This window comes from Bos mutus, chromosome 20 (assembly GCF_027580195.1).
Source record: "Bos mutus isolate GX-2022 chromosome 20, NWIPB_WYAK_1.1, whole genome shotgun sequence".
Classification (NCBI taxonomy): domain Eukaryota; kingdom Metazoa; phylum Chordata; class Mammalia; order Artiodactyla; family Bovidae; genus Bos; species Bos mutus.
The window spans coordinates 2,552,492-2,579,652 of NC_091636.1; the positions used below are offsets into that span (position 1 = coordinate 2,552,492).

General features: G+C 37.9%; 1 protein-coding gene across 7 annotated transcripts in view; it reads left to right on the plus strand.

The window, feature by feature from the left end:
* RANBP17 (RAN binding protein 17) overlaps positions 1 to 27,161 on the plus strand; it is a 369,878-nt gene that overhangs the window by 47,940 nt on the left and 294,777 nt on the right. For all 7 annotated transcript variants that reach the window (XM_070357405.1, XM_070357402.1, XM_070357403.1 and 4 more), the window contains one exon: positions 138 to 331. In XM_070357405.1, coding sequence (XP_070213506.1) covers positions 138 to 331 — 194 coding nt within the window. The remainder of the gene's footprint in view (positions 1 to 137; positions 332 to 27,161) is intronic.

Genomic DNA, 27,161 nt, shown 5'->3' on the forward strand with positions numbered 1-27,161 from the left:
TTTTACATCTTACCTTCAGTGTCTTTTATTTCTTTATCCATGATAGAATTTTGATTTAACTTAAATAGAATTTATTTGTGGTGAGTAGAAGTATGTCTCATTCTAATGTTGTCTGTCTTCCTATTATGTATTTGCAGAGATAATTTAGATGACCCGCTGGATGACACCACCACTGTATTTCAGCAGCTGGAGCAGTTGTGCACTGTTAGCAGATGTGAATATGAAAAGACATGTACTCTTCTTGTACAGTTGTTTGATCAGAATGCACAGAATTACCAAAAACTTCTGCATTCAGCTTCCAGAGTAACTGTGGACATGGCAATTCAGGAAGGTCAGTACATTTTATATGACTATTTAGGGTATTATGTTGAATTTTAAGTAGCTTCATTAATCAATTTATTTAATAATTTTATTGTAATTTATTTTTATTTATTTCCCCAATTTCTGTTCTTCTAGTAATCAATTAATTTTATTAACCTTCTGGGTATTTTGGTGGCTTGATGATTTTAATTCTTAGAAGATTTGCAGGGAATATTTCTCTCTGGAATCAGTATTAAAAAAAGCTGATGATGATCTTTGAGTAGAGTTTATTAACTTATAACTGTCTTTTAAGTAATTATGTTTCCTTCTTAGCTATAGCTGACTAAAAATTTTGAGCCCAATGTTGGCCAGTTAAAAGTTACGTAAGACCTCATCATGGTTTTATATTTGTTTATTAGCCTTCATCATGGCTTTTTTTATTATTATATTTTAGTTTCACAATTTCCTCTTTATTTTTCATTCTTTACTGAAGAAAGATTTATTTCTGTGTATGTCCTTAAATCCTTTCTGGAAAATAGGAAATTAAATACACTTTTCAGATTTTTATATGAGATGACTTATGAGAATGGAACTGGCTGTATATATTTCTAATAGAAGGCAGTTTAATTATAGTGCAAGGATGTTTTTCTTTTTCTTTCATGTTTGTTGATTTTATCTTGTTTGGAAAGTGAGTAGTAAGTGATGATAGTCAAACTTTCAGTGATTTTTCCATCTAAACTCTTTAAAAAAATTCTTTGAAAATTATCCTGTATATGTTTACAAGATGTCATCTTAAAATGCCTTTTGTTCATTTTCTGTTTTGCTTTTTGAATCATATAGTACTGCTGAGGGTCTGGATAGAGAAATAGCCTTCTTTAAATGTTCTCTTCCATACCTCTTGTTATGAATTAAACGAGGGAGAACTAGCATGTTGTTTCATAGCATTTCATCTTCATGATTGATTTCTTTCTTTAGTAGAGTTTTGAAAAGTATTAAATATCAAATACATCTAAGTATTGATATAGTAGCAGTAAAAACACCGTCACATGACTTAAACAGCAGGTCAATACCAACCTTCGCTGTTGCCTTTTTTCTGCCAGCAGAAAATGCTTGCTGTTTATCAGTTGATGCCTTTTCTTCATAGTTTTACTGCTGCTGCTGCTGCTGCTAAGTCGCATATAGATATATAATCTGAAAATAATGCATAGTTTTGCATATTTTTGAACTTTATACAAATAGAATCAAAATGTATTTATTCTTTTACAACTTGCTTCATTTTTTCTGTGTTGTGTATGAGAGTTTATATTGGTGCTATAGATATAGTTCCTTCATTTGTACTGCTGTAGTGCTGCAATTTATTGATGCATTTCTTGTCAATGGGTAAAGCTTGTTATATGTATTCATTACATAGCTTCAGTAGATCATGCCAAACTATATTTTACAAACAGTGATTATACTACTTTATATCCCACCCATTTTGATCCAGTTCCTCACCAACAGCTCATAATATTAAACTTTTTGTCAGGCTAGTTGAGGTAATATACCTCACACATATTTTACTTTTCACTCCTATGGTTATTAATGATGTTTAGTGTTTTATGTTTATTGACTGTTTGCTGTCATCATCAGTGATATATATGTTCATGACTTTTCATTCTCCTCATCATTTGGTTTATTGGTTTCTCTCTTGCTGATGGAGTGCTTTACAATGTTTTAACACTAATCTTTTAGTTGTTTAAATTGTGAATATTGCCTCAAGTTTGTGACCTGTCTTTACATATAACTAATGTGTCTGTTCTCTTAGTTTTCATATCAAATTTTGATTAACTCACCTAACTTTTGAAGAGATGTTATATTTACATTGTCCAGAAAAAAAGAAATTAAAATGTGTTCTGTTTCAGTATTGTAATCTGTCTTCCTATTCTTCACTCTAACAAATTATGATTCTTGCTAGTTTTGCATCTTTCAAAATTTTCTGTTTGCATATACAGTTAATAAATATGTGAATTCTTATCCAGTCTTACATGGAATGTGGCATACCACACTCATGTTCTACTCCTTGCTTTTTCTCATTTAACAATGTATTTTATAGTTATTCTCAAATGGAGAATACTTTTTTAAAGATGAACAATATTTTATTTTTTTAATGTATCATGATTTAATTAACTGTTCTCTCCACTGCTGAGAGTCATTTGAATTGTTTGTAATCTTCTGCTATTAAAACTAATGCTATTAGTTTTAACTTTGTACTTTTACAAATTACTTTATAGTAATACTAAAGTTAATACTAAAGCATACTGAAGTGTCGGAGAAGGCAATGGCACCCCACTCCAGTACTCTTGCCTGGAAAATCCCATGGACGGAGGAGCCTGGTAGGCAGTAGTCCATGGGGTCGAGAAGAGTCGTACACGGCTGCACAACTTCACTTTCACTTTTCACTTTCATGCGGTGGAGAAGGAAATGGCAACCCACTCCAGTGTTCTTGCCTGGAGAATCCCAGGGATGGGGGAGCCTGGTGGGCTGCCGTCTGTGGGGTCGCACAGAGTCAGACACGACTGAAGCAACTTAGCAGCAGCAACAGCATACTAAAGTATACTAAAGTTAACCTGTACTTGTACAGATTAACTTTGTACTTGTCAGTTTATATTTATGCAAGTGTGTCTGTAGGATAATTTCCAAGAGCAAAACTACTTCTGGGAGATAGGAATAATGTATTTGTAATTTTTATAAATATTTCCAAATTATTCTCTGTAAGGACTATACCAATTTACTTGTCCATCAGCAGTCTATGAGAGTTCCATTTTATTGTCTTCCCAGAACAGTTATTACTAAACTTTTGAATTTCTGGCAGTCTTACAGGTGAAAAATGATTTCTCAGTCTAATTTACCATTCTCATATTAGTGATGTTAAACATTATTTAAGAACTGTTTGGTCTTTTTCTGTAAAAAGAATTACTCATTTTTTGGCTCATTTGTTTTGTTAGGTTTTTTAAAATTGATTTTTCACAGCTCTTTATGTTTTAGAAAAATGAACCCCTTGCTTGTCTGTATTAAGAGTTTTTAATATCTTTTTCCTTTTTTTTTTCCTGAGTGTACAGTTTGATGAATTTAGCAGATACATAGCCATGTAACTAACAGCACATTCAAGATTGAAAACACTTCTTTCACTCTGTAAATAATTTTCATATGCCCTTCAATTCCATTCCGTAATGCTTGGTCCAGATAACCACTGGTTTTTGTCACTATGGTTCATTTCTTTTAGATTTCTATATAAATGAAATTATACAGTAGGAGATCTTTTGTGTTTGACTTTGTTTCCTTAGGATAATGCTTTTGAGATTCAAATATTTTGTATATGTAAATATTTTGTTCCTTTCTATTGCTGTGTAGTATTGTGTAGTATGGTTTTCTTTTTACTTTGTTCAGCTGTTTACCTCTTAAGTTACACTTCCAGTTTTTATTGACTTATGAATAATGGTGCTATGACCACTTGCAGACAAGTCTTTGTACCTAAATTTTCCTTTTTCTTGGGTAAATACATGAGACAAATTGTGGGGTCATGTGAGAAATATGTGTTTAATATAAGATACTGCTATGCTATTTTATGAAGTGTACCATTTTTCATTTCCATTAAGATTGCTTCACATCTTCATCATCATCTGATATTGTCTTCTTACTTTCAGCCATTCTACTGGGTATATAGGAATAGTATCTCACTGTGGTTGTATTTTGAATTTCCTTGATAATTAATGAAGTTGTGCTTTTTTAGGCCATTCTTATATCTTCCTTTGTGAAATGTCTGTTCACATTTTTTCCCCTTTTTATATTGGGTTGTTTGTTCTTTTGTACATAGTCTTATTGAAATTCTAAGTGTTTTTATATTCTGTATACAGTCCATTTTTCACATACATGTTTACAAATATTTTCTTCCCATCTGTCGTTTGTCTTTTTAACTCTTAAGAGTTAAACTTTTAAAGAGTTAGTTTTAACTGTTAAAACTTTTTAACTGTTTCAGAGAGCAGAAGTTGTAAATTTTGATTATCTGCATTTTCAGTTTTTTATTTATGGCTTTATGGTTTTTGTATTGAAGAAATCTGTGTAACTGAAGTTACAAATAGGTTTTATATTTTTCTTCTAAAAGTTCAATAATTTTAGCTATTATGTTCAGGTCTGTGATCCACTTTGAATTAATTTTTGTGAATGATGTGAGGTAAGAAGAATAAGGCCTCCTCCCCAACACATATAGCTATCAAATTCTAGCAACATTTGCTGAAAAGACTTTTTTCCCTTTTGTATTATTCTGTGCCTTTGTCAAAAATCAGTTGACCATAGAAATCTAGCGTCTGTTACTGGACTCTATTCTGTACCATAGATCTAAATGTCTATCCTTATGCCAATATTATGCTGTCTTGCTTACTATAACTTTATAAGTCTTCAAATCAGGTAATTTAAGTCTTTCAGTCTTGTTCTTCTTTCTCAGAATAGTTTTGTGTTCTGCATCTTTTGCTATTGTCTTAATTTTAGCATCAACTTGTCAATTTCTTTAAAAAACTCACCAGTTTGATTGAGGTTGCCTCAATCTGTGTATCAGTTTGGGCCATCTTAATATCCAGTTCATGGACATGGTATCTTGCTACACTCATGTAGGTGTTTTAAATTTTTGTTTTACTGTATTCAGTTCACAGCTGTTAAAAATCTTTTATTGAATTTATTCCTGTATATTTTTGATGCTATTATAAATTTTGATTATTCTCTACTATCATACCTATGTAAGTCCAGAATTGATTTTTGTCTTTGTGTCCTGTGACTACTAAATTTACTTAATAGTTTAAATAGCTTTTTTTGGTAGACTTGCTAGGATTATTTTATATGATAATGTCACCTAAAGACAGTTTTATGTCTTATCTTCATGCTGTTTATTTCTGTTTCTTTCCTTATTCCTTCCACTGGTAGGACCTTTAGTAGAGTATTGAACAAAAGTGATAAGAATGGATATTCTGGCCTTGTTTCTGTTTGTACATAAAGACAGTATTAATCCCTCTTATCATTGATAATAAATTTGGTGAAGTTCTCTTCTGTTTCTTAGATTATTTATAATGAATGGGGCATACATTTCTTTGAATGCTTTTTTTGTACCTACTCAAATGAACTTTGTTTTCTTTTTCATTTTACTAATGTAATAAATTACATTAATTGATTTTCCTGTTAAACAGACTTTATATTCCTAGGATAAATCCTACTTGGTTATGATATTGTTCTCTTATAGAGTGTTAGATTTAGTTTGCAAAAATTTTATCTTATGTTGATGTTCATGAAGGACATTTGTCTTTAGTTTTTTTTTTTTTTATGATGACTTTGGTTTTGGTAACAGGGTAATACTGGCCTCATAAAATATAAATTGAGTCAAGAAGTGTTTCTGCCTCCTTTATTTTCTGAAAGAGTCTGTGTAATACTGGTATTATTTCTTTAGAGTTTGATAGAATTCATCAGCGAAACCAGTGGGCCTGGAAGATTTATCATTATGAATGAAATTTTGTTAATTGATATGGAACTGTTCCTATTTCCTCTTGCACTTGGGATCAAATCTAATCATTTATGTCTTTCAAGGATGACTCTAATTTTAAATTTACTAATAAAGTTATTTCTAATACTCCATTATTATTATTTTAATGTCTATGGGATCTGCAGTGATGTACTTTCTTCCATTCTTCCTATTTTAAAAATTGAGGTACACTTGCCACATACTAGTTTGAGATGTACCATGTAATGATTCGGTATTGTATATATTGGGAAATAATCACCAGAAAAAGTCTAGTTAACATCCATCACTGTACATGATTACACATTTTTTGTGTGTGTGATGAGAACTTTTGGCAAGATCTACTGTTTTAGCAGCTTTTGAATATGCAGTACAGTGTTACCATGCTATATATTACATCCTCATGACATTTATTTTTATAACTGAAAGTTTGTACCTTTTCCCCAACTTCATCCATTTGATAATTTTTGCTTTTTCTCTTTTTCCCTGATAGACTGACTGGATATTTATCAATTTTCTTAATTATTTCCAGAAATCAGCTCTTAGTTTCACTGATTAAAAAAATTTTTTTTGTTTATTTTTTATTTCTTGAGTTTTTTGAGAGGAAGATTTCTTATTTTCTACCCTATACTTTTGATTTTACTTCATCTTTTCAAATTTTGGATGGAAGTGTCACCTCTTTAATTTTTAGACTTTTTGTAATTTTCTAATTAAAAACATTTAAAGCTATAAATTCTGGTTTAAGCATTGCTTTAGCTGTATATCATGAATTTTGATCTTTTATTTTCATTATCATTTAGTTAAGATATTTTCTAGTCTCTTATTTCTTTGTTACTTTATGGATTATTAGAAGTATGCTTTTATATTCTAAATAAAATATTTGGATCTTCCTAGTTATCTTATTGTTCCTGATTTCAAATTTAATTCTGTCTTGGGCAAAATAATTTTATATGATTTCAGATATTAAGTTTATTAAGACTTGTTTTATGATGAAGCATATGGTCTATCATGGCAAACATACCATGTACACTTGAAAAGCATGTACACTTTACCATAATTGGGTACAGTAGCAGTAAATAGAAATTAAGTCAAGACGATTAATAGTATTATGCAGGTATTCTTTGTTTTCATTTTTCTTTGTGTTTATTTCTTTTATTTATAGAGAAGTATTAAACCTCCAAATACGATTGTGGAATAGTCAATTGTTTTTAAGCACTAAGTCATGTCTGACTCTTTGTGACCCCAGGAACTATAGCCTGTCAGGCTCCTCTGTCCAAGGGATTTCCCAGGCAGGAATACTGGAATGGGTTGCTATTTCTTTCTCCAGGAATAGTCCATATTACTTTTAATTTTCAATTTTTGCTTCGTTTAGACTTTTATTGTCTTCCTTACTAATTGATCCTTTTATCCAGTACTGTCTCATGCTTTCTGTTTATATGGGCTATCCTTCACCATCCATTTACTTTCAGTCTGTCTGTGTCTTTATTTTTAGAGTGTGTCTCTTGTAGATGGTGTATTTGTTGTTCTTGTTCAGTTGCTCAGTCATGTCTGACTGTGACCCCATGGACTGCAGCACACGAGGCTTCCTGGTCCTTCACTGTCTCCCAGACTTTGTTCAAACTTATGTCCATTGAGTCAGTGGTGCCATCCAACCACCTCATCTTCTGTCATCCCCTTTTCCTCCTGCCTTTGATCTTTCCAAGCATCAGGGTTTTTTCCAATGAGTCAGTTCTTTGCATCAGGTGGCTAAAGTATTGGAGTTTCAACTTCAGCATCAGTCCTTCCAAGGAATATTCAGGACTGATTTCCTTTAGGATGGACTGGTTTGATCTCCTTGCAGTCCAAGGGACTCTCAAGAATCTTCTCCAATACCACAGTTCAAAAGCATCAGTTCTTCAGCACTCAGCTTTCTTCACAGTCCAACTCTCACATCCATACATGACCGCTGGAAAAACCATAGCCTTGACCAGATGGACCTTTGTTGGCAAAGAGATGTTCTGCTTTTTAATATGCTGTCTAGGTTTGTCATAGCTTTTCTTCCAAGGAGCAAGCATCTTGTAATTTCATGGCTGCAGTCACTCACCATCCAGTGATTTTGGAGCCCAAGAAAGTAAATTCTGTCACCATTTCCATTCTTTTGCCATGAAGTGGTAGAACCAGATTCCATCTATTTGCCATGAAGTGGTAGAACCAGATACCATGATCTTAGTTTTTTGAATGTTGAGTTTTAAGCCAGCTTTTCACTCTGCTGTTTCACCTTCATCAAGAGGCTCTTTAGTCCCTCTTTGCTTTCTGCCATTATGGTATAGTTATTCCTTTAAAAAAAAAAAATCACTTCTGACCATCTCTGTCTTTTGATTTAAATGTTTAGTTCATTTACAAAATGAAGTGGAGGAGGACTGTCACCTCAATACCATTTAAACTGCTTCTTTAGAATGAAGTTTTTCATATCACACTGGTAGTCTATATTTAGGCCACAAACCATCGGAGGTCTGACTTGAGGGTTTTCCCCCTATCCTGTGACTAACGTTGAAGTCAAGTTAGACAACTTCCTGTTTGGTCTTTCTTTGTCTAGAGCAGGGTTTTTTGTTTTTTGTTTTTTTTTAATCCCTCCAGTTCAATTTATCTCTAAGGGTGTAAGAGTTTCTTATTGGAGTCCTCATATTGGGTATATCATAGGCTTGGTCCTTCAAAATAAGCTCAGGTTCTCTAGTTGTCAGTCTGAATGTCTTTCATTTTCGGTCTAGACATCTTTTTTGACCTTTGTGGATTTATGTTTCTCTCTTACCAATTCAGTAATATATTTGGTGCCTTTGTGCAAAGTAGAAAAAGAAACAAAATAGCTTTTCTTCTACGCAAGTGTAGCGCCCTTAGTTTAGTTGAGTTCAGTCGCTCAGTCATGTCTGACTCTGCGACCCTATGGACTGCATGCAGCCAGGCTTCCCTGTTTGTCACCAACTCCCGGAGCTTGCTCAAACTCATGTCCATTGAGTTGGTGATGCCACCCAACCAGCTCATCCTTTGTTGTCCTCTACTCCTCCTGCCTTCAATCTTTCCCAGCATCAGGATCTTTTCCAGTGAGTGAGTTCTTCTCATCAGGTGGCCAAAGTATTGGAGTTTCAGCATCAGCAACAGTCCTTCCAATGAATATTGAGGACTGATTTCCTTTAGGATTGACTAGTTTGATCTTGCAGTCCAGGGGACTCTCAAGAGTCTTCTCCAACACCACAGTTCAAAAGCACCAGTTCTTCGGTGCTCAGCATTCTTTATGGTCCAACTCTCACATCCATACATGACTACTGGAAAAAACCATCGCTTTTACTAGACGGACTTTAGTCAACAAACTAATGTTTCTGGTTTTTAATATGCTGTCTTGGTTGGTCGTAGCTTTTCTTCAAGGAGCAAGCGTCTTTTAATTTCATGGCAGCAGTCACTCACTAGCTCCAGTAATTTCGGAGCCCGAGAAAATGAAGTCTGTCATTGTTTCCATTATTTCCCCATCTCTTTGCCATGAAGTGATGGGACCAGATGGATCAAGGGATCAAGTGTTGGTATCAAGGCATGACTGGGTGCCATGATCTTAGTTTTATGAATGTTGAGTTTTAAGCCAGATTTTTCACTCAACTCTTTCACTTTCATCAAGAGGCTGTTTAGTTCCTCTTTGCTTTCTGCCATAAGGGTGGTGTCATCTGCATATCTGAGGTTACTGATATTTCTCCCCGAAGTCTTGATTCCAGCTTGTGCTTCATCCAGCCCAGCATTTTGCTTGATGTTGAATAAGCAGTGTAACAATATGCAGCCTTGACGTACTCCTTTCTCAATTTGGAACCAGTCCATTGTTCCATGTCTGGTTCTAACTGTTGCTTCTTAACCTACATACAGATTTCTCAGGAGGCAGGTAAGGTGGTCTGGTATTCCTATCTTTTAAGCATGTTCCACAGTTATTGTGATCCACACAGTAAAAGACTTTGGTGTAGTCAGTAAAGCAGGAGCAGAAGTGTTTCTGTAACTATCTTGGTTTTTCTATGATCTAACATGTTGGCAATTTGATCTCTGGTTCCTCTGCCTTTCTAAATCCAGCTTAAATATCTGCAAATTCTCAGTTCATGTACTATTAAAGCCTGGTTTGGAGAATTTTGAGCATTACTTTATTAGAATGTGAGATGAGTGCAATTGTATGGTAGTTTTAGCATTCTTTGGCATTGCCTTTCTTTGGGATTGGAATGAACACTGACTTTTTCCAGTCCTAGCCACTGCTGAGTTTTCCTAATTTGCTGGCATATTGAGTGCAGCACTTTAAGAGCATCATCTTTTAGGATTTGAATTAGCTCAGCGGGAATCCATCACCTCCACTAGCTTTGTTTGTAGTGATGCTTCCTAAGGACCACTTGACTTTGCACTCCAGGATGCCTGGCTCTAGGTGAGTGAACACACGAACACACCCTCTTCTGTGTATTCTTGCCACCTCTTCTTAATATCTTCTGCTTCTGTTAGTTTCATACCATATCTGTCCTTTATTGTGCCCATCTTTGGATGAAATGTTCCCTTGGTATCTCTAATTTTCTTTTCTTTTTTTTTTTTTATCCTATTTCGAGATAGTGCTTTATTTTTTCAATATAAATTTATTTATTTTAATTGAAAGCTAATTCCTTTACAATATTGTAGTGGTTTTTGCCATAAATTGACATGAATCAGCTATGGGTGTACATGTGTTCCCCATCTTGAACCCCCCTCCCACCTCGCTCCCCCATCCCATCCCTCTGGGTCATCCCAGTGCACAAGCCCTGAGCACCCTGTCTCATGCATTGAACGTGGACTGGCAATCTCTTTCACATATGATGATATACATGTTTCAATGCCATTCTCCCAAATCATTCCACTCTCGCCCTCTCCCACAGAGTCCAAAAGACTGTTCTGTACTTCTGTGTCTCTTTTGCTGTCTTGATGTAGGGCTATTGTTACCACATTTCTAAATTCCATATATATGTGTTAGTATACCGCATTGCTGTTTTTCTTTCTGGCTCACTTCACTCTGTATAATAGGCTCCAGTTTCATCCACCTCATTAGAACTGATTCAGATGTATTCTTTAATATTCCATTGTGTATATGTACCACAGCTTTCTCCTCCATTTGTCTGCTGATGGATATCTAGGTTGCTTCCATGTCCTGGCTATTATAAACAGTGTTGTATGAACATTGGGGTACATGTGTCTCTTTCAGTTCTGGTTTCCTCAGTGTGTATGCCCAGCAGTGGGATTGCTGGGTCATAAGGCAGTTCTATTTCCAGTTTTTTAAGGAATCTCCACACTGTTCTCCATAGTGCCTGTACTAGTTTGCATTTCCTGTAAGAGGGTTCCCTTTTCTCCACACCCTCTCCAGCATTTATTGCTTGTAGACTTTTGGATAGCAGCCATTCTGACTGGCGTGAAATGGTACTTCATTGTGGTTTTGATTTGCATTTCTCTGATAATGAGTGATGTTGAGCATCTTTTCATGTATTTGTTCATGTCTTCTTTAGAGAAATGTCGGTTTAGTTCTTTGGCCCATTTTTTGATTGGGTTGTTTATTTTTCTGGAATTGAGCTGCAGGTGTTGCTTGTATATTTTTGAGATTAATTCTTTGTCACTTGCTTCATTTGCTATTATTTTCTCCCATTCTGAAGGCTGTCTTTTCACCTTGCTTATAGTTTCCTTTCTTGTGCAAAAGCTTTTAAGTTTAATTAGGTCTCATTTGTTTATTTTTGCTTTTATTTCCATTACTTTGGGAGGTGGGTCATAGAGGATCCTGCTGTGATTTATGTCAGAGTGTTTTGCCTATGTTTTCCTCTAGGAATTTTATAGTTTCTGATCTTACATTTAGATCTTTAATCCATTTTGAGTTTATTTTTGTGTATGGTGTTAGAAAGAGTTCAAGTTTCATTCTTTTACAAGTGGTTGACCAGTTTTCCCAGCACTACTTGTTAAAGAGATTGGCTTTTCTCCATTGTATATTCTTGCCTCCTTTGTCAAAGATAAGGTGTCCATAGATGCGTGTGGATTTATCTCTGGGCTTTCTGCTTTGTTCCATTGATCTATACTTCTGTGTACCATACTGTCTTGATGACTGTAGCTTTGAGGTCGGCAAGTTGATTCCTCCACTTCCATTCTTCTTTCTCAAGATCGCTTTGGCCATTCGAGGTTTTTTGTATTTCCAGACAAATTGTGAAATTATTTGTTCTAGCTCTGTGAAAAATACTGTTGGTAGCCTGATAGGGATTGCATTGAATCTATAGATTGCTTTGGGTGGTATACTTATTTTCACTATATTGATTCTTCCAATACATGAACATGGTATATTTCTCTATCTCTTTGTGTCCTCTTTGATTTCTTTCATCATTCTTTTATAATTTTCTATATATAGGTCTTTTGTTTCTTTAGGTAGATATATTCCTAAGTATTTTATTCTTTTCGTTGCAATGGTGAATGGGATTGTTTCCTTAATTCCTCTTTCAGTTTTCTTATTGTTAGTGTATAGGAATGCAAGGGATTTCTGCGTGTTAATTTTATATCCTTCAACTTGACTATATTCATTGATTAGCTCTAATAATTTTCTGGTGGAGTATTTAGGGTTTTCTGTGTAGAGGATCATGTCATCTGCAAACAGTGAGAGTTTTACTTTTTCTTTTCCAATCTGGATTCCTTTTATTTCTTTTTCTGCTGATTGCTGTGGCCAAAACTTCCAAAACTATGTTGAATAGTAGTGGTGAGAGTGGGTATCTTTGTCTTGTTCCTGACTTTAGGGGAAATGCTTTCAAATTTTCACCATTGAGGATAATGTTTGTTGTGGGGTTATCATATATAGCTTTTATTATGTTGAGGTATGTTTATTCTATTCCTACTTTCTGGAGGTTTTTTTATCATAAGTGGATGTTGAATTTTGTCAAAGGCTTTCTCTGCATCTATTGAGATAATCATATGGTTTTTTATATTTCGATTTGTTAATGTGGTGTATTACATTAATTGATTTGCAAATATTGAAGAATCTTTGCATCCCTGGGATAAAGCCCACTTGGACATGATGTATGATCTTTTTAATGTGTTGTTGGATTCTGATTGCTAGAATTTTGTTAAGGATTTTTGCATCTATGTTCATCAGTGATATTGGCCTGTAGTTTTCTTTTTTTGTGGCATCTTTGTCAGGTTTTGGTATTAAGGTGATGGTGGCCTCATAGAATGAGTTTGGAAGTTTACCTTCCTCTGCAATTTTCTGGAAGAGTTTGAATAGAATAGGTGTTATCTCTTCTCTAAAGTTTTGGTAGAATTCAGCTGTGAAGCCATCTGGTCCTGGGCTTTTGTTTGTTGGAAGATTTCTGATTACAGTTTCAATTTCGGTGCTTGTGATGGGTCTGTTAAGATTTTCTATTTCTTCCAAGTTGTCCATTTTATTGGCATAAAGTTGCTGATAGTAGTATCTTTTGATCCTTTGTATTTCTGTGTTGTCTGTTGTGATTTCTCCACTTTTATTTCTAATTTTTTTGATTTGATTATTCTCCCTTTGTTTCTTGATAAGTCTGGCTAATGGTTTGTCAATTTTATTTATCTTCTCAAAGAATCAGCTTTTGGTTTTGTTGATTTTTGCTATGGTCTCTTTTGTTTCTTTTGCATTTATATCTGTCCTAATTTTTAAGATTTCTTTCCTTCTCCTAACCCTGGGGTTCTTCATTTCTTCCTTTTCTAGTTGCTTAGGGGTAGAGTTAGGTTATTTATTTAACTTTTTTCTTGTTTCTTGAGGTAAGCCTGTATTACTATTGAACTTTCCTCCTTAGCACTGCTTTTACAGTGTCCCATAGGTTTTGGGTTGTTGTGTTTTCATTTTCATTTGTTTCTATGCATATTTTGATTTCTTATGTGATTTCTTCTGTGATTTGTTGGTTATTCAACAGCGTGTTGTTCAGCCTCCATGTGTTGGAATTTTTAATAGTTTTTCTCCTGTTCAGTTCGGTTCAGTTCAGTCACTCAGTCAAGTCTGACTCTTTGCGACCCCATGAATCGTAGCACGCCAGGCCTCCCTGTCCATCACCAACTCCCGGAGTCTATCCAAACTCATGTCCATCGAGTCAGTGATGCCATCCAGCCCTCTCATCTTCTGTTGTCCCCTTCTCCTCCTGCCCCCAATCCCTTCCAGCATCAGAGTCTTTTCCAGTGAGTCAACTCTTCGCATGAGGTGGCCAAAGTACTGGAGTTTCAGCTTTAGCATCAGTCCTTCCATTGAACACCCAGGACTGATCTCCTTTAGGATGGACTGGTTGGATCTCCTGGCAGTCCAGGGGACTCTCAAGAGTCTTCTCCAACACCACAGTTCAAAAGCATCAATTCTTCGGTGCTCAGTTTTCTTCACAGTCCAACTTTCACATCCATACATGACCACAGGAAAAACCATAGCCTTGACTAGATGGACCTTTGTTGTCCAAGTAATATCTCTGTTTTTTCATATGCTATCTAGGTTGGTCATAACTTTCCTTCCAGGGAGTAAGTGTCTAAAATTTCATGGCTGCAGTCACCATCTGAAGTGATTTTGGAGCCCCACAAAATAAAGTCTGACACTGTTTCCACTGTTTCCCCATCTATTTCCCATGAAGTGATGGGACCAGATGCCTGTGATCCTAGTTTTCTGAATGTTGAGCTTTAAGCCAACGTTTTCACTCTCCTCTTTCTCTTTCATCAAGAGGCTTTTTAGTTCCTCTTCACTTTCTGCCATAAAGGTGGTGTCATCTGCATATCTGAGGTTATTGATATTTCTCCTGGCAATCTTGATTCCAGCTTGTGTTTCTTCCAGCCCAGTGTTTCTCATGATATACTCTGCATATAAGTTAAATAAGCAGAGTGACAATATACAGCCTTGGCATACTCCTTTTCCAATTTGGAACCAGTCGTTCCATGTCCAGTTCTAACTGTTGCTTCCTGACCTGCATATAGGTTTCTTAAGTCAGGTGTTTTGGTATTCCCATCTTTCAGAATTTGCCATAGTTTATTGTGATTCACACAGTCAAAGGCTTTTGCATAGTCAATAGAGCAGAAATAGATGTTTTTCTGGACCTCTCTTGCTTTATTGATGATCCAATGGATGTTGGCAATTTGATCTCTGGATCCTCTGCCTTTTCTAAAACCAGCTTGAACATTTGGAATTTTCTCCTGTAGACATCTAATCTTACTGCATTGTGATCAGAAAAGATGCTTGGAATGATTTCAATTTTTTGAATTTACCAAGGCTAGATTTATGGCCCCGGATGTGATCTATCCTGGAGAACGTTCCATGTGCACTTGAGAAAAAGGTGAAATTCATTGTTTTGGGGTGAAATGTCCTATAGATATCTATTAGGTCTAACTGGTTTACTGTATAATTTAAGGTTTGTGTTTCCTTGTTAAATTTCTGTTTAGCTTATCTATCCATAGGTGTGAGTGGGATATTAAAGTCTCCCACTATTATTGTGTTATTGTTAATTTCCCCTTTCTTACTTGTTAGCATTTGCCTTACATATTGCGGTGCTCCTATGTTGGGTGCATATATAATTGTTATATCTTCTTGGATTTATCCTTTGATCATTATGTAGTATCCTTCTTTGTCTCTTTTCACAGCCTTTATTTTAAAGTCTATTTTATCTGATATAAGTGTTGCTGCTCCTTCTTTCTTTGAGTCTCTATTTGCGTGGAGTATCTTTTTCCAGCCTTTCACTTTCAGTCTCTATGTGTCCCTTGTTATGAGGTGGGTCTCTTGTAGACAATATATATAGGGGTCTTGTTTTTGTATCCATTCAGCCAGTCTTTGTCTTTTGGTTGGGGCATTCAACCCATTTATATTTAAGGTAATTATTGATAAGTCCCTTGGACTACAAGGATATCCAACCAGTCCATCCTAAAGGAGATCAGTCCTGGGTGTTCATTGGAAGGACTGATGCTGAGGCTGAAACTCTAGTACTTTGGCCACCTCATGTGAAGAGTTGACTCATTGGAAAAGACTCTGATGCTGGGAGGGATTGGGGGCAGGAGGAGAAGGGGATGACAGAGGATGAGATGGCTGGATGGCATCACCAACTCGATGCATATGAGTTTGAGTGAACTATAGGAGTTAGTGATGGACAGGGAGTTCTGGCGTGCTGCGATTCATGGGGTTGCAAAGAGTCGGACATGACTGAGTGACTGAACTGACTGACTGATGATCCTGTTGCCATTACTTTGTTGTTTTGGGTTCGAGTTTATACACCCTTTCTGTGTTTCCTGTCTGGAGAAGATCCTTTAGCATTTGTTGGAGAGCTGGTTTGATAGTGCTGAATTCTATCAGCTTTTGCTTGTCTGTAAAGCTTTTGATTTCTCCTTCATATTTGAATGAGATCCTTACTGTGTACAGTAATTGCCCGGAGCAGGAGCTCCGCCCATGGCAAAGGTCATGAGGAAGGAGGCTCGGCATACGCAAAGAGGGGATCGAGCCTCAGGAGTCCCCCTGGAAATTCTCAAGCATCTACCCCCAAAACCAGAGTCTGCCTACTTTCTGCTTTGTGCTCTCACCTACACCTCTGACTTTATGGGGGGGCTGTCCCCCACTACCTCTCTCTGAACAAAGAGTTAACTTATAGCTCCAGTTAATAAAGTTTCTGGGTGTGATAGTGTTTCAACCTACAAACTCCTTTGGAAGTCCTCTAGCCTGCCTAAACAGGTTCTCCCAGCCACATGTGATTGATTGTTCACAGCCTCCCAACCGTGAGAGGCATGAGATGTTCTAAACTGTCTAAATACAGATTCCTTTGAGCAGTTAAAAGATTGATTAGAAATTGTATTGGTGAAGGGTTTTTCACTTGTTGGGCCAATGTTTGCTGCTAAGTCTCCATATCCCTTACCTGCTGTGTCCCTGGCAGTATTTGTAACCTTGGACCCTTGAGTTAATTCTTTTTCTTGTTATAGCCCACCACACCTTTGCCCTATAAGAATGCAACTTTAATGCTTTTGGACGGTGGCACTTGACTAAATCACCTTTAGAGAAAAATAAGTTTTCTGAAGAAAGGGTCTTAAAATGTTAACAGGCCTCTGGGCGGGAAGATGATGCAAATCACCTAAACTTTTGCATATGATAAGTTTGCAGGAAGAAAGCCTGGCTTATTGCATGACTCTACCCCTTCCCCCATTATCCTCTATGCATAACTTAAGGTATAAAAACTATTTTGGAAAATAAAGTGCAGGCCTTGTTCACCAAAACTTGATCTCCCCATGTCATTCTTTCTCTCACCTTCTGGCTGAATTATTCAGCCTCTTTTCTCCACTGAATTTCCTCACTGAGCTATCCTTATTTCAGCCTCTTTTCTCCACTGAATTTCCTCACTGAGCTATCCTTATTCTATTACTTTTTATATCCTTAATTAACGTTTAATTAAGCAGTTGTTTCCTGATCCTCGCCGACACCGTCCCTGCTTCGAATTCCCTGGATCCACCGGGGCTGGACCCCGGCAAGTAATCTGGGCTGTAGGTATTTCTATTTCATCACTTTAAGTATGTCCTGCCATTCTCTTCTGGCCTAAAGAGTTTCTATTGAAAGATCAGCTGTTATCGTTATGGGAATCCCCTTGTGTGTTATTTGTTGTTTTTCCCTTGCTGCTTTTAATGTTTGTTCTTTGTGTTTGACCTTTGTTAATTTGATTAATATGTGTCTTGGGGTGTTTCGCCTTGGGTTTATCCTGTTTGGAACTCTCTGGATTTCTTGGACTTGGGTGACTATTTCCTTCCCTGTTATCTCTTCAAGTATTGTCTCATGGACTTTCTTTTTGTCTTCTTCTTCTGGGATTCCTATGATTCAAATGTTGGGGCATTTAACATTGTCCCAGAGGTCTCTGAGGTTGTCTTCATTTCTTTTAATTCTTTTTTCTTTTTTTCCTCTCTGCTTCATTTATTTCTAACGTTCTATCTTCTACCTCACTTATCCTATGTTCTGCCTCTGTTATTCTACTGTTGGTTCCCTCCAGAGTGTTTTTGATTTCATTTATTGCTTTATTCATTATATATTGACTCTTTTTAAATTCTTCTAGGTCCTTGTTAAACGTTTCTTACATCTTCTCAGTCTTTGTCTCCAGGCTATTTATCTGTAACTCCAGTTTGTTTTCAAGATTTTGGATCATTTTCACTATGATTATTCTGAATTCTTTATCTCTTCCTCTTTTGTTTGGTTTGGTGGGCATTTATCCTGTTCCTTTACCTGCTGAGTATTTCTCTGCCTTTTCATCTTGTTTATATTGCTGTGTTTGGGGTGGCCTTTCTGTATTCTGGCAGTTTGTCATTCCTCTTTATTGTGGAGGTTCCTCTCTGTGGGTGGAGTTGGATGGGTGGCTTGTCAAGGTTTCCTGGTTAGGGAAGCTTGTGTTGGTGTTCTGGTGGGTGGAGCTGGATTTCTTCTCTGGAGTGCAATGAAGTGTCCAGTAGTGAGTATTGAGATGTCAGTGGGTTTGGTATGACTTTGGGCAGCCTGTATATTGAAGCTCAGGCCTATGTTCCTGCTTTGCTGGAGAATTTGCATGGTATGTCTTGCTCTGGAACTTGTTGGCTCTTGGGTGGTGCTTGGTTTCAATGGAGGCTTGGAGGCTTTTGATGAGCTCTTATCGATTAATGTTTCCTGGAGTCAGGAGTTCTCTGGTATTCTCAGGTTTTAGACTTAAGCCTCCTGCCTCTGGTTTTCAGTCTTATTCTTACAGTAGCCTCAAGACTTCTCCATCTATACAGCACCGATGATAAAACATCTAGGTTAATGATGAAAAGTTTCTTCACAGTGCGGGACACCTGGAGAGGTTCACAGAGTTACATGGAGAAGAGAAGAGGGAGGAGGGAGATAGAGGTGACCAGGAGGAGAAGAGGGGGAATCAAAAGAGGAGAGAGTAAGCTAGCCAGTAATCACTTCCTTATGTGTGCTCCACAGTCTGGGCCACTCAGAGATGTTCACTGAGTTATACAGAGAAGAGAAGAGGGAGGAAGGAGACAGAGGTGGCCAGGAGGATAAAGGGGGGAATGAAAAGGAGAGAGACAGATCCAGCCAGTAATCAGTTCCCTAAGTGGTCTCCACCGTCCAGAACACACAAAGAGATTCACAGAGTTGGGTAGAGAAGAGAAGAGGGAGGGAGGAGATAGAGGCGACCTGGTGGAGAAAAAGGAGAGTCCAAAGAGGGAGTGAGCAGTCAGGCCAGTAATCTCACTCCCAAGTGAAAATGGGTACTGAAGATTGGGTTCTTAAAGGTACAAAATTGATAACAAATACCAAAAATCAAAGATTAAAAATCTAGAGTAAAGGTTAGATTCTCAAAAATACAATATTAAAAAAACAAAACCAAGTCACAAAAATTATAAAATATATATATGAAGTTTACTTTCAAAATAGGGACTTTTTTTTTTTGCAGGGTAATAGTAGGTTATGAAAATGAAAAATGAGTAATAGAGGACTTAAAATTTTTTTAATTAAAAAAATGATAATAGTAAAAATATGTCTAGGAATTTCTCTGGAGCCATTGCCGACAGTGTGGGGTCAGTTCATTTTCAGATAGTTTCTTGATCTGACTTATACTTCTTCTCAGGATCTATAGGCCCCTTCCTGTGTAGTTGGTTCTAACTACAGAGTGTTAATCTGTTGCATCTGTCATTTCCAAATTGGTTCCCTCTGTTTATTTTAGCTTCTCTTTCCTGGTCTCTTCAGTGTCTAATTTCCGCCTTGACACAAGGCGGCAGTGGTGGTCACTTTTCTAGCTCACTTGTTCAGTCGTGCTATGGGGAGGGAGGAACACTGCAAACAAATATCACTGGCGTGTGTGGGGAGCGCTCACAGTGTTTCAGCCGCACTGGGTTTGCCCCCTCTCATGGCGTGTGTGCTTTCATGGTCTACACTTCTCAGGCTCTAGGTTGCTCTGCCGGGAACTGTCTGAGGCAGACCCTGAGTTGTATGCACTTCCCAGGTCTAAGTCACTCAGGTTCAGGTTCTTGGGTACTCCACAAAGGCACAGACTCAGTTGGGCCTGCGTTTTGTGCTCTTCCCAGGTCCGAGCAGCTCAGGTGACCAGGTAGTTGGTGAGCACAGTCACCCCCAGGTGGGGGTGTGTGTCTTATTGCCTCCCCCATCCCAGCCGCTTGGTTTTCTGGGTGTACAGCGGGTGCGCCTTCTCAGGTTTGTCGTGTGTCTCTTCTGGGGGGCTGATCTCTGGCTGCGACACTCCCGGTGGATGTTGACCATCCAGAATCCCAAGAAGTGTTGGTTAGCAACGACGCCTCCTTGCAGTTTGGTAGAGGATGCCTCTCTGGGACCGTGATTGCCCCTTTTGGGCTCTGGCTGCCCCCGCCAGCCTGTCTCCGGCGGGGGGATGGGCCGGTTCGCATCTGCTAGCTCTGCTCAGTCCTTTGTTCTGTGAGCAGGCCTGGCAGTGTCTTAGGTTAGGGCTCTTCGCTGGATAGTTCTCTCTCTCTTTTCTCTCTCTCTCTCTCTCTTTCTGGCTGTCCCACAGTCTGGGTTGGTGTCTCACGTAAGTTCCCTCAGATTGCCCTCGGGGCATTCAGGCCTTGTCCTTACCCTAAGCAATGCAGCCTGTTCCTCCCTGTCCAGCTCCTGCTTGCTAGTGGCAAATGCGAGCCTCTGGGCTGCTTCTCTGCTGGGAGTTGCCTTTAGGCACGTAATCTGTGGGTTTTAATTATTTGTTTATTTACTTTTCCGGTTATGTTGCCCTCTGGGATTCCAAGACTTGCCACAGACCTGCAGGAGAGTGTTTCCTAGTGTTTGGAAACTTTTTTTCTTTTTTAAGACTCCCTTCACGGGACGGATCTCTGTCCCTACCTCTTTTGTCTCTCTTTTTATCATTTATATTTTGTCCTATCTCCTTTCGAAGACAGTAACTGCCTTTCTGGGTGCCTGATGTCCTCTGCCAGCATTCAGAAGTTGTTTTGTGGAATTTGCTCAGCGTTCAAATGTTCTTTCGGTGAATTTGTGGGGGAGAAAGTGGTCAGCCTGTCCTATTCCTCTGCTGTCTTAGGACTGCCCCTCTAATTTTCTTGAAGAGATCTCTAGTCTTTCCCATTCTATTGTTTTCTATTTCTTTGCACTGATCACCAAGGAAGACTTTCTTATCTCTCCTTGCTAGTTTGGAACTCTGAATTCAGATGGTTAAATTTCTCCTTTGCCTTTGGCTTCTCTTCTTTTCTCAACTATTTGTAAGGCCTCCTCAGACAACCGTTTTGCCTTTTTGCCTTTGTTTTTCTTGGTAATGGTCTTGATCACTGCTCCTGTGCAATGTCACAAGCCTCTGTTCATGGTTCTTCAGGCACTCTATCTTAATATCACTTAATCCCTTGACTCTATTGTCACTTCCACTGTATAATCCTAAGGGATTTGATTTAGGTCATACCTGAATGGTCTAGTGGTTTTCCCTATTTTCTTCAATTTACGACTGAATTTGGCAACAAGGAGTTCATAATCTGAGCCACAATCAGATCCTGGTCTTGTTTTTGTTGACTGTATAGAACTTTTTCATCTTTGGCTACAAAGAATATACTCAGTCTGATTTTGGTATAGACCATCTGGTGATGTCCATGTGTAGAGTCATCTCTTGTAGTGTTTTCTTAGTAAAACTCTGTTAACCTTTGCCGTGCTTCTTTTGTACTGAAAGACCAAGCTTGCCTATTACTCCAGGTATCTCTGGACTTCCTACTTTTGGGTTCCAGTCCCCTATGATGAAAAGAACATCTTTTTTGGGTGTTCTGGAAGGTCTTGTAGGTCATCATAGGACCATTCAACTTCAACTTCTTCGGGATTAGTGGTTGGGGCATAGACTTGGATTATTGTGATATTCAGTGCTTTGCCTTGGAAATGAATAGAGATCATTCTGTCATTTTTGTGATTGCACCCAAGTACTTCATTTTGGCATGGGAAATAGATGGAAACAGTGGAAACAGTGTCAGATTTTATTTTGGGGGGCTCCAAAATCACTGCAGATGGTGACTGCAGCCATGAAATTAAAAGACACTTACTCCCTGGAAGGAAAGTTATGACCAGTCTAGATAGCATATTGTAAAGCAGAGACATTACTTTGCCAACAAAGGTCTGTCTAGTCAAGGCTATGGTTTTTCCAGTGGTCACGTATGGATGTGAGAGTTGGACTGTGAAGAAAGCTGGGCACTGAAGAATTGATGCTTTTGAACTGTGGTGTTGGAGAAGACTCTTGAGAGTCCCTTGGACTGCAAGGAGATCCAACCAGTCCATTCTGAAGGAGATCAGCCCTGGGATTTCTTTGGAAGGAATGATGCTAAAGCTGAAACTCCAGAACTTTGGCCACCTCATGCGAAGAGTTGACTCATTGGAAAAGACTGTGATGCTGGGAGGGATTGGGGGCAGGAGGAGAAGGGGACGACAGAGGATGAGATGGCTGGATGGCATCACTGACTCTATGGACGTGGGTCTGAGTGAACTCCGGGAGTTGGTGATGGACAGGGAGGCCTGGCGTGCTGCGATTCATGGGGTCACAAAGAGTCGGACACGACTGAGCGACTGAACTGAACTGAAGTGCATTTTGGACTCTTTTATTGACTATGAGGGCTACTCCATTTCTTTTAAGGGATTCTTGCCCACAGTAGTAGGTATAATGGTCATCTGAATTAAACTCGCCCATTCCAGTCCATTTTAGTTAACTGATTCCTAAAATGTTGATGTTCATTCTTGCCATCTACTGTTTGAGCACTTTGAATTTACCTTTATTCATGAACCAAATATTCCAGGTTCCCATGCAATAAATATTGGTCTTATGGTATTGGACTTTACTTCCATCACCAGTCACAGTTACAACTGGGAGTTGTTTTCACTTTGGCTCCGTCTCTTTATTCTTTCTGGAGTTATTTTTTTATTCTTCTCCAGTAGCTTATTGTACACCTACCTACTTGGGGAGTTCATCTTTCAGTGGCGTATCTTTTTGACTTTCATACTGTTCATGGGATTCTCAAGGCAAGAATACTTAAGTGGTTTGCCGTTCCCTTCTCTAGCAGCCTAGTATGGTGAACAGAGTACAGGTTGGATTTCAGACCCTGTTAGTCCCTTCAGTTAGGTATCTTTTTTTTAGATATATGGTTGCCCTGTAATCCTGTATTACAGTGGTTTTTTTTTTTTTTTTGTCATCACAATGGCAGCCTTATATCATTTCAGATTTGTTTTTTACATTAATTCAGATTATGTTATAATTTGGTTCATGTTTATCCACCTGTGTATGAAATCACGGTTTTGGTTTTTATATCACAATTAGTGTTTAGTTCTTTCAAAGTAAAGAACTGATAGTAACTTTCACTTCAGTTTGGTCAACTGCATGCTCTGAAAGGCCTTTGTTTTGAACTGCAGTCAAATCCTGCATTGTTTGGCTTGATATAGGTTCGGGAAAAATCTGTGGTTCTTTCTCCTCCAGTCTTCTACCCTTCATGTCTCTGTTCCTCCTTCTCTGATTATCCCATCTCAGAAGATGAATGTTAAGCAGAATGAAGTGGTGGGTAGCAAAGAATCAATGGTTAAATTGGTGACAAAGCTTTAGGCTAGTAACAAAGTCAGTGTACCGAACTTGGGATTCTTATATTAAGTTGGAACCTTGAGTAGTGATATGGTACTCTGAAACTGGTAGATCCCCTTGGCTTCCAGCTGAAAAGTAAATTAAAAATTTCTCTAAAGAATAGCATACTTTAGGGCCTTGAGAATACTGCAGATTAAGAGCAGTCAAAGAATTCTTCATGATTTTAAAAGCAATGAGCAGACAAATAAGAAAACAAGATAAATTGACTGATTACTAACAAAAACAATGAATTGTTTATTTGATTTAGATCTCCTCAAGGACATAGCAGAAAGGCAATGGCACCCCACTCCAGTACTCTTGCTTGGAAAATCCCATGGACAGAGGAACCTGGTAGGCTGCAGTCCATAGGGTCGCAAAGAGTTGGACATGACTGAGCGACTTCACTTTCACTTTTTACTTTCATGCATTGGAGAAGGAAATGGCAACCCACTCCAGTGTTCTTGTCTGGAGAATCCCAGGGACGGGGGAGCCTGGTGGGCTGCCATCTATGGGGTTGCGCAGAGTCAGGCACAACTGAGCAACTTAGCAGCAGTAGCAGTAGCAGCAAAGACTTAGGGCTTCCCTGGTGACTCAGAAATGTAAAAATCCACCTGCAGTGCAGGAGACCTGAGTTTGATCCCTGGATTGGGAAGATCCCCTGGAGAAGGGAACAGCTAACTACCTACTCCAATATGCTGCTGCTGCTAAGTCGCTTCAGTCGTGTCTGACTCTGTGCGACCCCACAGACGGCAGCCCACTAGGCTCCTCTGTCCCTGGGATTCTCCAGGCAAGAATACTGGAGTGGGTTGCCATTTCCTTCTCCAATACATAAAAGTGAAAAGTGAAAGTGAAGTCGCTCAGTCATGCCCAACTCTTAGTGACCCCATGGACTGCAGCTTACCAGGCTCCTCCGTCCATGGAATTTTCCAGGCAAGAGTACTGGAGTGGGGTGCCATTGCCTTCTCCGTACTCCAGTATAATAAGACACATTTCATGGTTTTAAAAAAAATTGGCCAAGGAGAACAAAGCTAGAGGCATCATGCTTCTTGCTCCTGAGCTGTATTATAGAGCTATAGTGATCAAAGCAGTATGGCCTTAGCATAGAAACAGATACATAGATTAGTGGAATAGTATATAAAGGCTGGAAATAAATGCATGTTTACACAATCATTTAATATATTTTGTCAGGCTAAGAATATACAGTGGGGAAAGGACAGTCTCTTCAATAAGTGGTGTTGACAAAATTGTATAGTCACATGCAAAAGACTGAAACTGGACCCCTATCTTTCACAATACACAAAAAGTGACTCAAAATAAATTAAAGACTTCAACATAAGACCTGAAGCCATAAAACACCTAGAGGAAAACAGAGGTAATAAGCTCCTTGACGTTGATCTTCACTATGAATTTTTGGATTGACACTAAAAGAAAAGGCAACAAAAGCAAAAATAAACAAGTGGGACTGAGTCAAACTAAAAAGTTTCTGCACAGCACAGGAAACCATCAACAAAATGAAAAGACAGCGTACTGAATGGGAGAAAATAATTGTAAACATATCTGATAAGGGGCTAATATCTAAAATATGTAAAGAACTCATAGAACTAATTAGCAAAAAAAAAAAAAAAACCAGTGTAAAAATGAGCAGAGGATTTGAATAGATATTTCAAAAGAAGACATACTAATGGATATTAGGTACGAGAAAAGGTGCTCAGTGTCATTGATGTCAGGAAAATGCGAATGAAAATCACAATGAGCTATCACCTCACACCTGTTAGAATGGCTGTTATCTTAAAGACAAAGTATAATAATTGTTTGCAAGAATGTGGGGATGTAAATTGTTGTAGCCCATGTGGGAAACTGTGTGGATCACGACACACTGGAAAACGTTTAAAGAGATGGGAATACCAGACCACCTTACCTGCCTCCTGAGAAACTTGTGTGCAGAAGCAGCAGTTAGAACCAATCATGAAAGAATGGACTGATTGAAAATCGGGAAAGGAGCACATTAAGGTTGTATACTGTCACCTGCTTATTTAACTTATATGCAGAGTCCATCATGAGAAACGCTGTGCTGGAAGAAACACAAGCGAAACACAAGCTGGAATCAAGATTGCTGGGAGAAATATCAATAACCTCAGATATGCAGATGATACCACCCTTATGGCAGAAAGTGAAGAAGAACTAAAGAGCCTCTTGATGAAAGTGAAAGAGGAGAGTGAAAAAGCTGGCTTAAAACTCAACATTCAAAAAGCAAAAATCACAGTATCCGGTTCCATTACTTCATGGCAAATAGAAAGGGAAAAATTGAAAGCAGTGACATGTTTTCTTTCTTGGACTCCCAAATCACTGTGGATGATGACTGCAACCATGAAATTAAAAGATGCTTGCTCCTTGGAAGAAAAGCAACAACAAACCTATTTCTATTCAAAAGAAGTGACATCACTTTTCCAACTTATAGTCCAAGCTGTGTTTTTTCCAGAGTCATGTACAGATGTCAGAGTTGGAACATAAAGAAGGCTGAGCACCGAAGAACTGGTGCTCTCAAACTGTGGTCCTAGAGAAGAGCCTGAAGAGTCCCTTGGACAGCAAGGAGACAAATCATTTAATCCTAAAGGAAATGAACCCAAACTATTCATTGGAAGGACTGATGTTAAAACTGAAGCTCCAATACTTTGACCACCTGATACAAAGAGCCGACTCGTTGGAAAAGACCCTGATGCTGGGCAAGATTGAGGGCAGGAGAAAGGTGACAAAGGATGAGCTGGTTGGATGGCATCACTGACTCAATAGACATAACTTTGAGCAAACTCCAGGAGATAGTGAAGGACAGGGAACACTGGTGTGATGTAGTCTGTGAGGTCATGTAGAACCCTACATGACTGAGCGACTAAACAACAACAATATGGAGGGGCCTCAAAAAGTTAAAAACGTAACAATACCGTATGACCTAGCAGTTCCATTTCTGAGTTTTTATTTGAAGAAAACAAAAACTAATTTGAAAGAATGTCTACACCCACATGTTCATTGAAGCCTTGTTTATAGTACTCAAGACATTGAAGCAACCTTTGATGGAGAGGAGTGAGTAAAGAAAATGTGATTGTGTGTGTATATACATAAACGTATGTATGTAAAATTATACATTATATATATAAAAGGAATATTTTTTGACCATATATAAAGAATGACATCTTGCCCTTTGTAGCAATATGTAGTGACCTTTAGGGCATTTTAAATGAACTCAGAGAAAGACAGATACTATATGATCTCATTATATGTGAAATCTGAATAACAAGCCAAACTCATAGATACAGAGCAGAGATTGGTAGTTGTTAGAGGTGGGACTTCGGGAATGGTTGAAATGAGTAGAGATAGTCAAAAGTTATAAACTTCCAGTTATAAAATAAATCATGGAGATGTAATACACAGCACACCAGCTATAGTTAATAATACTGTATTGCATATTTGAGAAGTTCTGAGAGAGTAGAGTTTAAAAATTCTCACCACAGGAAAATAAAATTTGTGACTCTCTGGTGATAAATGTTAGCTAGACTTACTGTGGTGATCATTTCACAGTGTATACAAATACCAAATCATTGTATTGTACACCTGAAACTAATACATATGTTACTTCAATTATATCTCAGTTTTTAAAATTTATTAAATTCATAAAACAAGTCTCAACTAAATTCAATAATCATTGAGCCCACATTTTCTTTCCAATTTGCAATTAAAACTAACCCGCTTTTGAACTG